General features: G+C 40.4%; 1 protein-coding gene across 1 annotated transcript; it reads right to left on the bottom strand.

The window, feature by feature from the left end:
* Positions 1-218: 218 nt before the first annotated feature.
* Positions 219-4,123, bottom strand: LOC138743992 (cerebellin-1). Its single transcript, XM_069899527.1, has 3 exons — positions 3,567-4,123; positions 2,837-2,956; positions 219-1,257 (listed from the first exon to the last, which is right to left on the bottom strand). The coding sequence occupies exons 1-3, from the start codon at positions 3,843-3,845 to the stop codon at positions 1,060-1,062; spliced, it is 597 nt and encodes a 198-aa protein (XP_069755628.1). The 5' UTR covers positions 3,846-4,123; the 3' UTR covers positions 219-1,059.
* Between the last annotated feature and the right edge of the window lie 10,020 nt (positions 4,124-14,143).

Genomic DNA, 14,143 nt, shown 5'->3' with positions numbered 1-14,143 from the left:
CCGTCCGCCAAACCGCAATTCTAAATATAGTTTTGTAATGGCGAATATTAACCTGATATTTTAGAAACAACTTTTTAAGACCGTGGCCTTTTGAGCTGAGTTTCTATGCGAACTCACAGTTATTTAAAAAATAATAAACTGTGTCTCCAACCATGAGTTCTGGTTAACAAAAATAAAAGTTACATTTAAAATTTATTGAAATAAAGCAAAATTCCATTTTATAAATATTCACACATATATTACAATGTTACTTTTTTCATAATTTCTGCTGTTCAATATGGCCACATTATACTGGAACAAAAACGATATTTTATGCTACCAGAACGATTAGCGGCCTCCACAGAATAAATCCAGAATACACTCAAATACTGAAATACAACTAACCGTCCTTGTCTGGCGAGATGAACATTACCATAATTCCGTTTTTAAAGTTATGCTCGGTTATATAAGTTGCTAATTTGTCACAGAATTGAAAATATTATATCTATCGAATGTAGAAATACGAAGGCAAATAAACATATGCTGTATTTTGGAACTGCAACCATCTCTAAGGTTCCGCAAAGCAGACATATACAGGCATAGATGAGCATGTTTTCTGCTTTCTTACATGTTTAAAGAGACAGTATCGCTTTGGCAACCAGACCCTGTCAAACTTTTCGGTTGGTTTCCCGTTTTGGCAACCTATACAGACAGCACTTCTAAATTGTTCAAAATCAAACATGACAAAAAATAGAATTAGTCTTACTTTAAAAAAAAGATAATTGAACATAAGCACACTTCCGTGTGTTTTTTTTTCCCCCTGTTGGCTTGTTCGTGATGGTGATCTGTGTGGGTTGTTCTGGAGATCAAACCAAATCTCTATCATGTCATGCATAAGTTTTAAATCTGGAATTTATTCTTAATTCATACGAATGGATGCAGGATACCAAATGGGATACTGTCCCTTTAATATATGCTTTCTGTGCAGCTCTGGGATGCACTTGTGCTGTTGGGGAAATAAAAAGTTATTAACCCTCTTGTGACAGTGTAGGGTTCAGGAAAATGCAAGGTTGTTTTCTCTTAGAGTGGAAACACCAGGAATCCAGAGAAAGTCGAGTATTTCCACCCTCCCATTAGGTTCCCTCGTTCCAGTTTAAGGTAGGCTCGGTCCCCCTTTTCCATCTGAGTCAACACTCCATTGCTGGCTGCTTCTCTTGTCACATCCTGGTCTCCTGCAAAGGCTGAGATCAATGGCCAGCCATTCAGCATCAGGCTCACCTGTAGGGAAATCATAACAATAATTTGTTTGCATTTGTTGATTAAATATTTTGCAAAAGTGAATCACTAATTATTAAGATCCTCATGGGCTATTTTACTTGATTGTAAGAGTCTGAAAATACCAATGCTGTAAAGATATATATTTTTTTTAAACCCAGAAAGATCAGACTTTCTTGACATAATTCTGGGCGAAGGAAGTCTCAATCATTTGGGTGTGACCCTTTACTCATTCAAAAAGCCAGAGCTGAGCATTATCTGCTGGGTGTTGTATAGTTCCATCATTTACTGTCATTATTTCCGGATAACAGTTTTCCTTTTTACCATTATTCATAATATGCTCGGTATAGGAAAAAAATAGAGTGCATTTTAATTATAATGTTCATTTTTAAGAGAGACCCATTCAGGCACCAATTCAATCAAGCCAACTTACAACCTGTGGGTTTGATAGGATCCATTGTTCTCCATGGACTGTTCACTATGATCTAAAATTCCGAAAGCAGCACATTCAATTGAACATTGTAACGGTAGTAAGTTACAATTTCCCAACACTAATTCCACATTACAAGCTAAAGTAAAACTATAATGCCAAACCCTATTGAACATTGAGCAAATAAATTCATTTTCTTGAACTCGATTATAGAGTTTATGTGGATTCCTGATGAATTATGCGTCCAGCAAACCAAATCTGTAAGATTACCCTGGGTCATGTTACTCATTTATTTGAAAACTTGTATATTTACCTATGGGATTAGTGCAAAACGATTCAATGAGCTTGTCCGTTAAATCACTCGTATATTTTGCAATCGTAACGCCTTCAATGGTGGTTGTATTTAGGAGAAGATTTTCCTAATCTATTTTGGGTCCTCTCGGCTGTTCTGTGACAGAGTCATTAAATATATGAGGGATATTGGACGATTGAACCATTTACCAGAAAGCTAAAATACTAAATAGTCCAATGTCCATGTTTAGATATCAAACTTTGAAGAAGAATCCAGTGGAATTTGTACACGATTTTTTAAAAAAAATAATAAATCATTCCTTTAATCCGCAGCCTTGGCACTTTATTTCCTGCGATGCTGCCAGAGAAGGTGATGACTTGTATCAACGTCTCCGGCAATGAAGTGCTGTGAGACAAATAAAGAGCAAACGCGAGGCGGAGCCCCTTCTTGTGGAGCTTCTGAAGGCCATCCCGTCCGTCCAGGACCGCGGAGTTTGCTCACGTTCATTTAATATTCGACCCTCCGAATGAAAAGTTCGACGGTGGGTGAATAACTGATCACACGGGAACTTGAAACTCACCGTACCGATTTTGACGCCGCTGTCTGTCTGGAAAGTTGTAGATTATCTTTTAACTTCTAAACATTTTGATTTGAACGTGGTGTAAAAGATTACAGTTAACATTATAGGCTAAGGATTCCTCCTGTAGATTCCCGTGAAAATAATAAAGCTTCTGTCAACTTTGTTCAGTTTCCCTGTGGACATGGATAATTTGAAAGCACCCTAGTCTTGACATCAAGGCAGAGAGACGGTGGAGAGAGAGGCCCATGCATTCCATGCGGTGTCCGACTGATCTACTAACCTGGATGGTTTGCCGGTTATACACTTTGACCACGTGGAAGTTAAAACTGTAAATTCCTTTCCGTGGAGCTATAAAGGTGCTTCTCTCCGAATCAAAATTAGAGCCGACATTCACCAGTATCTGAAATCAAACATAACCAATGTCAGCTCACCAAAGCCGCCCAGTGGGCCGCCTGAAGACAGATGGCAAGAACAGCGGGGACACAGGGAGAATGGAGGAGTTTGCCGGCTTGAGAGGGATAAGAATTCTAAACAGCCCCATCATTCTTCCTGATTTGACCTCGATGCCACCTGCAGGTTCAGTTTCTTTCACATCGACATTGAGTTGGAATTTCGACTGAATGCACTCCCATCCCCTCCGCTGCCGCCACTGCACCTCACCTGCCCACATCGCGCCGACCCATATTAACCACTTACAGCACAGAACAGGCCAGTTCGGCCCTACTAGTCCATGCCGTAACAAATCCCCACCCTCCAAAGGATCTTCACCGATCTTGCTCCTTTTTTTGGTGACCCCAATTATTTGTCCTTTCCATTATTTTCACTCCCCCCCCCCCCCTTCTGCAACTTCCTCCAACTCTCTTTATTCACTCTCCCCGGTCGAACAAGGTGCCTCAACTAGCTGACCCTCGGGACATCGCGGCTGTCCTCAGGTAACGGTATGGCATCGACATGGCTCTCCTCTATCAAAGAAAGACAACTCGTTGGAAAGCAGCTTCCGCCCCACTCACATTGTCAAAATAAATGATCATGGTCCTGTTGCTCATCTCGGAAGGCTCGTGGTTGGTGCTCCTGATGACTGAGAATGCCACCTTGGCGCTGCCAGATCGCACAGATATCCCGAGCGCAGTCCCCGTAGGATCCGAGGTGGGATTCGAGTCACAAACCACGAGGCATTTCCCCTCCAGGACGATGGGCTCCGTCTCATTCTGGCCGTGCACAAGTCCCGCCAACCAAAACAGAGCGAACAGCAACTCTAACATGACGAGCGACCGCCGATTTCCACCCATGTCTCAGTCCAGCTCGCTCCTTATCTCCTGTTCGAATCCAGCTTTTACTCTTCTTAGGAGTTTTTTTCACCCCCCCCTGGATTTTTTTTTTAATGTTTGCTTTATTTATTTGAGCGCTCACCTTCTCGCTCGCTGCCCGCGACTCCCTCTCGCTTTCTTAGTTTAGAGCAAGTATTAAATGACCCCTGAAGTGAAAGAAAGGGCCTTGACAAGAAGACGCACAAATGAATACATAGCGCTGCGCCGAGTCCCTGTGTAAATTATTGATAGCAGAGAGATAACGGGCAACAAAACCGAGCCCCACCAATGCCGCCCTGCTCACTCGCTACACCGCCTCTCCCACCTGTCAATCGGCACCTTCTGCACCAATCAGCGTTGAACTGACGGGCCCGCGTGACTCTCGGGATGTAACATGATCGCAATGAGTTGGCTGCTCTGCATTCAGGAGGCGGAGAGCCGCTCTTCGCGCGTCTTGGAGGAGGCAGCAGATCCCCTCCCATTCTCGGCAAGGCTTCGCAAAAAATGCACACAGCCTCAGGTTGAATTTCGCGAGAGACGCGCAAGGGAGGCACATCTGGGACAAAGGGATGACTGTGCTGCAGTGTTACATTTCCAGTTAAAACAAAGATGTTTTCCCACGATTTTGCTTGCTTTCGCCAGGTTTCATTTGTGTGAGCGTCGCATCTCCAATGAGATGAGGTCTGGTCCAATTGGAATCTGTGAAATGACACAAAAGGGTCGCAACAATTGGCAATTCCTTTTATTCTGTAATTAAAAGCAAGAACACTTTCTTTCTCTTTTTTAAAAGACCAACGTGTATTTGATGAAGCACGTTTATCTTATCAACAATAATCCATGAAATAAATTGTAGCCAGAATTCCAAATTTGTTGGCTATCCTAATTTGTTAGACCTGTCAATAATATTTTAATTATGGGGTACAATTAAAAAAAAGGATACAAATTAAATAAAATCACGTGATGGACCCATTCCACCTTGAAATTGAAAATGACTATTTCTTATAAAAGTGAATAGTGATCTGAATTAAATTTAGACAATGTAATTAACAACACCCAGCAAAATTAAAATCAAAACACTCAATTCAGCGAAAGCTGCAATATTAACAGAAATGAATAGAACACTTATGTAATCTCTTAAAATTTATTTTTATCTGTGGTGTAATGTGTATAAGATTTTCCCCCCCAAAAAAATATTTATTATTGAATGTGGTTGAGTGAGTAGCAAGGGTGGTAGAGAGGAGATACATTGGTCGGAGGCTGACCAAACCTGACCTAACCCATTAACTCTAAAATATTACATGGAATGCTCATATACACAAGTCACCAGGAAAATAACTACTCATTCAATTTACAACAAAAAAAAACTTCCCTGTGGTGTTGCTTATCAAGAGAAGTCATGTAAACCATGTCCAATGGTCCAAATTTCATCGCATTATCTGAAACCTATCAGTGAGGTTTATATTATGGTAATATGATGTGAAAATTATGATTCAGTTGCATATCAAGATATTTGAATAGTTTACAACCATTGACAACCATTTCATTCCCGATGATCATGGAGGATGCCTTTTAGTCTATTTTTTAAAGCTTCTTTTTTTTTTACTTTTAATATTATTTAATGGTTATTGTGCAACTGTTATTAATACACATCATTCCAAATATTTTCTGTAGCTGTTCTTTCTCTTATCTAGTTATTTCTTCCAGTTTATTTTCCTATTTCGATCTCATTCTCTTAAAATATCTTCTTTCTAACTCATTACTAAGCTCTTTGTTTCACTACTTCAATTCATTCTTTATCTTAGAACTTATAATTAATTACATTTCTGGATATTACCATAAAGTTCATTCTCTTATTTCCTAATTTTCCATAAGCTGACTTAAAGCCAGTTGAAAGACCTATCGGAATCCAAAACATTGATGTGAACCTGAAACAAATACAGATGTGTCCAAGTGGGAACTGCAGTTCATTTCTGCAAAGGACCTTCACAAACCTGATCGACTTCTAACAATTTGGCAATCTTATACTTCCCATCCTTTTATCCCAGGTATATTTGATTAACTGATTTTTCATTCCCCATTGTTGTGGTAGGATCTCAACATTTACAAGATCATTGGTTAAGGCCACTGGTTTATTAATTAAAAAAAAACAACTGCAAATGCTGGAAATATCCAACAGGTCAGGCTACATCTGTGTATAAAGAAACAGTTTTGGGATCAGAACTGTTCATCAGAACCAGAAAAGAGAGAGAAACAAGTTGACTTAGAGAGCAGAGAAAGGGGAACGGTGAATGGGTTGAACAAAGGGGATTTCTTTGATAGAGTGAGACTGACTTAACTACACAGTAGTTAAAATTAGACTAATGCCTCCAGATTATCAATCTGTTAATGTATTTACAATGCTGTGACTCAGGCTTGCTTTTCTTCCGCCATTACATTATTTTAAATGTAGACATCAATTCATTTGTCTTCTCTGTCCTTCCCTAGTTGCAAATTCTGTTTTCAATGCAGTCATTTTCAGTTACTCTTATTACAACTGGCCCTCTTCAATGAATTATAACCATATAACAATAACAGCACAGAAACGGGCCAACTAGGGCCTTCTACTCCACGCCAAACACTTTCTCCCACCTCGCCACACTGACCTATGCTCAACCCGTAACTCTCCATTCCAATCCTGACCATACACATATCCCACTTCTCTTTAAATGCTAATATTGAGCCTGCCTCCGCCACTTCATCTGGAAGCTCATTCCACACACCCACCACTCTCTGAGTAAAGAAGTCCCCCTCATGTTTCCTCTAAACTTTTGCCCCCTAACTCTTAACTCATGACCTCTCATTTGTATCTCCCTCTTTCTTAAAGGAAAAGGCCTCTCCATGTCACTCTATCTATACCCCTAATAATTTTAAATACCTCAATCAAATCCCCTCTCAACCTTTTACACTCCAAAGAATAAAGGCCTAACTTAGTTAACCTTTCCCTATAACTTAGCCTCTGTAACCTTGGCAACATTCTAGTAAATCTTCTCTGCACTCTCTCCAATTTGTTGATATCTTTCCTATACTTTGGTGACCAAAACTGTACACAATAATCCAAATTTGGCCTCACCAATGCCTTGTACAATTTTAATAAAATATCACAGCTCCTATACTCAATACTCTGATTTATAAAGGAAAACGTACCAATTATAGTTCTGGGTACTGTATAAAATACTGTGTCAGCCACTTAATTTTCCTCTGCTATTTTCTGCATTCACTTTTATCAGGCTATTTATGCATTTGCTTTTTAACTAAATTTATTTCCTGAAAATTTCTGTTTTTTTTTTGTCCATACTTTGATCTGACCTTTATTCCCATCAGGACATGGATGTTCAGCTTTATTTTTTTGTCAGTCACCTGGGTGTGTATTTCTTACCAAAATTACTTAAATCTTCATTTATTTGCAGGGAGATTAATATTTCACATCATAATGTGATTTACTTGAGTAGAGAGAATCTTTATTTGTCTCTGGTGGCCAAAGTATATTGATCAAGTACACTAATAGGTTAGAATATGGTTTCATCCATGTGAGCCGTTAAACTGAGCGTAATTGGCACAGATACATTGAGGACATCTGCTGGCTGTTTAGAGAACACAGATTTAAATGCGCTTGAGGAATGTTCCCTACATGAATGGAATCATTTGGAAAATCTGTTAACAAAAAGTGACTATTGTACAAAAGTAGATACTCTTGATATTCTTGGACATCTTATTTTGGCCTTCTGCCCACTCTGGACCTTTAAATTTCCAATTGATGCTGAGACATCAACCATCTCAACTTCATCAATCCCCTCACTCATTTCAATCTCACCCCCTCAGAACACCTTGACCTCCACTTTCTCCACCCTAATCCCAACCTTAACATCAAATTCGCAGATAGGAATGGCACTGATGTGGTCTGGCACACTGACCTCCATCTATCTGGATGAAGCAAGATGATATTTCTCAGTCACCTCCAACATTGGCGACTACTTTGGTGCAGCCTCATACACTTTATCCACTTTATCCACTTAGCAGCACTCTCCCCTTTCTGTTTTTATTTTTACTCTCCCCTTTCTCAATCTCTCTTTCTCCATCTCAGGATACAAACTCTCGACAGACATCTTCTACAAACCTACCAACTCCCACAGCTTCCTCAACTACTCCTCTTCATGCCCTGTCCCCAGTAAAGATTCCATTCCTTTCTCTCAATTCCTCTGTCTCGGTTGCACCTGCTCGCAGGTCTTCCATACCAGATCATCCAAGATACCCTCCTTCTTCAAAATAATTTGGCTTCCCCTCTTCAACCATCAACTCAGCCGTCACCCACATAATCCTCTATTAACCACACATCTGCCCTGAACCCTTCCGTCCCTACATGCAGCAGGGACAGGATTTTGCTTGTTTTATCCCACCAATCTCTGCATTCTACATAACATCCTCCACCATTTCCGCTACCTACTACATGATTCCAGCATCAGACACATCTTCCTTTCTTCTCCTCTCTCAGCCTTCCTTCCACAGGGGCCATTCCCTCCATGATTCTCTTGTTCATTCCTCCCTTCCCACCAGTCTCCTTCTTGGAACCTACCTGTGACCGCAGGACATGCTGCACTCCTCACTTACCACTATTCGAGGCCATAACCAGCCCTCCTAAGTGAAGCAACACTTCACTCGTGAATCTACAGCAGGATGCATCCGAAGCTTCCGTTCTGCTCTACATCGGAGAGACTGGATGCAGATTGGGAGATCACTTTGTTGAGCACCTGGACTTTGTCCGCTGCAGTGCTGCTCATTTCAATTCGCTGCCCCATTCGGTTGCCTACATGCCTGTGTATGTCTTTGTGCACTGCCAGACTGAACCGCCTGCAAATTAGATTTCATCTCGGCACTCACCAATTGGATGGCTCCAACTTCTCCAGTTTTCATTACCTCCCCCCCTCCCACCATCTATTCATATGCCTCCTTTCCTCTAGCTCTATCTATCTCCCTTCCCTTTCCCCGCTGTCTTCTTTCCCGAGCTCTGCATTCAAAAAGCCAAAATCCCCTTCCCCAATCAATTCTCACCTTTTCCCTCTCCTGCCTTCCTCTCCATATCCAATGATCATCTATACTCCTTCCCCTGCCCTTTCCTTTGATACCAATAACCCATTTTAACACATAATTTCAAAGTTGCATTGGCAGCCATTTATGGTTTTCACACGCCATCGCGATAATTTCCAGTCAATATTTTTCACACTTACCCTCTGTATTGGCTGTCCACACAGGAAGGATGTTTACACTAAATACCTGAATCACGTTAGTTTCAAAGGCTGGACGTCGGTCAATGTCGATCGAGATGTAGACCCTGCGCGCAACATACAGCTTGAGGAAAGCCTGTGCTATGAATACTTTCATATTTTTGTAGGTTTATGGAATTTTCGTTGCTTTCTCTTAATCTCCCTCACCAGAGACGTCAGGCCAAAAATTTCCATTTTTGAGCAATCAGTCTGACAGCTCATCTAGAGTGTGTATATTCTTACTATAACATGAATGCTAATATAGCGTGTGACAATTGTGAAGAAGTACTCACCTGAAGGCAAATGTAGATACCATTTTTCCACTTCTTAAATTGTGAAATTATCCTTGAGATTTCCAACCATCATCATGCTCCCGATAATGGACCTCACTGTGACGTAGCCACCACGTCGCTATAGGCTCACGTTAGACCAGCTCTGCAGTAACCCTGGGGTGGATAAATCTCATTGTGATTGTGGCGTTGTGGGAAAGGCATGTTAAATGGGCATATGACTTAGTTGAGGGGCCTTGTGTGGAGGAGGGACAATGGTGAGAGTTCATGGTTTGGTAGGGAATAGTTGATCAGGAGGGGTAGGATTCATTATACATGCAAAGTGAGGGATCTCTGAATCCTGTTGATTGGTTTATGGAGCCCTTTGAAAGTTTGTGGGTGTGGAAAAAGTGCTCTCCTCCCTCTGCATTCAGTTATGCTACTTGCCTTCTGTGTTCCCATAGGCTGATATTCTCAGAACATTTCTTCTTTCTCACCTCAAGAATGGCTGAAACAGGATGTAAAATTGACTCTGAACTTTACAAGTCATTGTTCAAGTTCATTTATCATCCGATTGTACCAGTACAACCAAACAAAACTGTGTTCTTTAGTCCACAGTGCAACATGTACAGACGTAACACATATATAGGCAAGTACAGTACATGTATACATATATTTAAAATAAATATTATTAATAAATAATGGAGTAAATAAATATTACAAACTTTTTAGAAAGAGAGTAGGGTTTGATGATATGGCTAATTGTTTCATAGAATTAGACAGGCAGAGGAGTGTTTCATTTGCAAATGTCCAGTGAGACCCTGTCTACTCAAGGCTGATGAAATTCGATGGATCTGTCTTTGGCATTAATGAGTTACAAGCTTTATTCCATTTATCACTACTGCTGAAATTGACAAGGTGAGAATAGAGGCACTAGAAAATATTACTTGAAGCCACATGGTGACTTGAGAATTCAGGGAGTCTCACTGGTTGTTTCGGGATGAGTCAATGCTGAAGCAAGGAGCTCAAAAATGCATTTGTGTGATCCCCATTATATGTCCAAAATAGGAGTCCAATGCCTGCTTCACTCCTTTGAATAAAATGTTCTTGCATGTCATTTCCCAATGTGCTAAAAAAATGCATTGTAATGATAGAGTGCTATCACCTGACAGCCTGAATCTCTAAAAGAAAAAGAACTGCATACTGAAAAAGTTTGTGCAGCAAATGTTGTGTTTAACTTTAAATTGAATTCGTGTGCCATGTTATTAGATTAAACATCTCAAGGAAAGGGGATGATCTTCCTGACCACTAGAGGGAATCGGAGACTAGTCTGGTGGTAGCTTCGGTGGGATTCAAGATGGATACCTCCACACGGTCATGTATGTGCATTTTAGCTCATAAAGTATTGTTGTTTTAAAAGAACCCAAGTTTCTTCATCACAATAAACATTACATGCATTGCTGAAAAATGCATGTGCAGTCGCTGTTCACAATTTTGGACCTTAGAAGACCTGAGCAGACAATGTGATGCAGCATGGCCCAATTTCCAGTTCTTAAAATATCCAAGTTTTCCAGTTCACCCAAAAATACTGTGGAACATTAGGAGTGGTAGAATGGATACATTTCCTTTGTGGGAGAATACCACAATTTGTCATATTTGAAAACATTGACTAACAAAGAGAAGAATATTCTGCTGTACTCTGACAGAAATGAAGAACACATGCTGTGGTACTCACAGATAGAACTGCCTCCTACAAGTAACCATGTGTCATGCTCATCCTCTGGCATGCTGTTCCCTTCTGTTCACATATCTGATACCTTTAGCATCATTTAAAATGTTCTCGGATTATATTCTTAAATGATCCCAATTATTTTTATTGTAGGGGTATGTCTCTCTTTTCTCTTTGGCTTGGCTTCGCAGACGAAGATTTATGGAGGGGTAAATTTCCACGTCAGCTGCAGGCTCGTTTGTGGCTGACGCGGGACAGGCAGGCACGGTTGCAGCGGTTGCAGGGGAAAATTGGTGGGTTGGGGTTGGGTGTTGGGTTTTTCCTCCTTTGTCTTTTGTCAGTGAGGTGGGCTCTGCGGTCTTCTTCAAAGGAGGTTGCTGCCCGCCGAACTGTGAGGCGGCAAGATGCACGGTTGGAGGCGAGATCAGCCCAATGTGGCAGGCACCAAGAGCTTTCTTTAAGCAGTCCTTGTACCTCTTCTTTGGTGCACCTCTGTCACGGTATGTATGGTAATACAAATAAACACTGGAGAAGGAATAGTTATGTGACAAGGGCTCACACGATTGCAATAGATCATGATTTCTGTAGATCATGACAGACAGGAGAAATATCAATCCTTAATTGTAGCTCTGAAGTCAGTGACAAATACAGTCTGTAGTGTATAATTAAAACTAGTTGCTAACCTCCAATAAACAACTACAACAGCACCAGTGACATCAGTGAATGAAATTACAATTAAAATTGGAGAGCTGACTGCAGAACCTGCAGACAATGAAAGACATAACTTGGGGGTGGGCGGGTGGGGAGGTTAACTTGAAAAAAGGTTTTAGAATCAGAATTACAATTTATTGACACAAAATTCACGATTTTGCTGCAGCATCAGAACGCAAACATTTATATAAACCACTTTACAAAATAAGTTTTTTTTAAGGTGCGAGAAAAAGTCAAAGTGAGGCAGTGTCCGTGGTTCATTGTTCATTCAGGAATCTGATGGCAAAGGGAAAGGGGAAAGAGCTGTCCTTGTGCCGCTGAATGCTCCCCTTCAGGCTCCTGTACCTTTTTCCTGATGGTAGCAGAGTGAAGAGGGTGGTGGGGGTCCCGTAGGATAGAGGTTGTAGATGTCCGCAATGGGGTGAAGTCTGGTGCCAGTGATGAGGCAGGCCGAGTGAACAACCCTCTGGAGTTTTCTTTCCTGTCTTGATCATTTGGCAACTCCATCCCAGACAGTGATGCAACCAGCAGAGTGAGGGATCTATGAATCCTGTTGATTGGTTCATGGAACCCTTTGAAAGTTTGTGGGTGTGGGAAAAGTGCTCTCCTCCCTCTGCATTCAGTTATACTACTTGCCTTCTGAGTTCCCTTGGCCTGATTTTCTCAGAACGTTTCTTCTTCCTCCCCTCAAGAATGGCTGAAACGAGATGTACAAATTGACTCCGAATTTTACAAGTCATTGTTCAAGTTCAAATTTATTTATCATCCTATCGTACCAGTACAACCTAATGAAACTGTGTTCTTCAGTCCACAGTGCAAACACATACATAGTGCATATATAGACAGCATCACAGCGCAAACATTTTATAAACCATTTACAGAAGAATTTTTTTTTAAGTGGAAGGAAACGTCAAAGTAAGGCAGTGTCTGTGGTTCATTATTTATTCAGAAGTTTTCAAGACTTCAGTGATACCGAATCTCCCTCAAACTCCTCCCAAAGTAAAGCAGCTGATGAGTCATAATTGTAATGACATACACAAAAATCTCACTTACCTATTCGTCATATCTCCTCAAAAAGGTGAACTCTTATTAATAAAGCCTGGGTAACTTCAGGACACAGAGTATTGGAATTTATGCACATGTATAAATCAATTGAATACTGTAAATTTTACCTAAACCATGTTAGTTCTAGAAAAATGTACCATTCTATAAAAGTTAGAATAAAATTATTTGATGTAAATGTACATCTAATAGAACTAATTTCAATTAGTCCTGGGCATGAATAGTTGTTATTGACGAAATTAATAAGGTTTATGCATTTTTGTAAGTTGGGAGAGTTTATTGTGAAGGAAAAATGAAGCACATAAAAAAAAACTCACAGATGTCAGATATCTGAAATAAAATGGAAAATGATAGAAACATACAATAGATCAGGTAGCATCAATTCATAGAGGAACAGAATGAATACTGCAGATTGATGGTCCTTTGGCAGCCAATTGAGTTTGGCCATAATTGAAAATCTGCATCGACTGCATTGCCAGATCAAGTTCCAACAGTGTTATCAAGTTATTTTTTGGCTCATTCCGCTTATTCCTTGACGAAAGGCTCAGGCCTGAAACTTCGGCAACATATCTTTATCTCCCATGGATGCTGAAAGACCGGCTGAGCTCCTCCAGCATTTCGGTTGTGCTTTTACAATCACAGCATCTGTAGGCTTTCCTGTTTCACACTGCATGCAAAGTGCCTCTGGACCATTTCCTCAACAAGTCACTGCTCTATCATTGGGTTCAATGATCAGTCCAGACACCAGGGAAATACACCAGCATCAGTTATATCTGACTTGTCCCTGTGGCTACATAAATCTAAAGCAAGCTGAGATGCAAATGGCTGATGGATGATGATACTCTACAACTGCCATCTATCCTCCAGCATGATTTGTCCCAATGAACCGATGCATGCACCATCTACATGGAGAGCTCTGAAACTAATTCCATCTGACAACACGTTTGATATCCTTCAAATTTATCTTGCTCATAATAATCTATTTTCTTTGGCTTCTATGAACCTTAAGCACCCAGTCCTGTGAGACTTGATCCCTTTAATCCTTTTCTCAACAATTTACATTTTTACTTGGTGAATATTGATTCAAAACTTTATGACTTACCTATACAACAAAAGGTTTGAAATGAATAATCACCAATATTCATGGAAATATTTTTTTTGCATCAGCAAATTAATGGAAATTATTCATCTTTTTGTGGACAGTTAATTTGA

The sequence above is a fragment of the Narcine bancroftii genome, chromosome 10, assembly GCF_036971445.1.
Source record: "Narcine bancroftii isolate sNarBan1 chromosome 10, sNarBan1.hap1, whole genome shotgun sequence".
In the NCBI taxonomy this organism is placed as follows: Eukaryota; Metazoa; Chordata; class Chondrichthyes; order Torpediniformes; family Narcinidae; genus Narcine; species Narcine bancroftii.
Note: the sequence above shows the minus strand (reverse complement) of the source record. Positions and strands in the feature narration are given on the sequence as shown.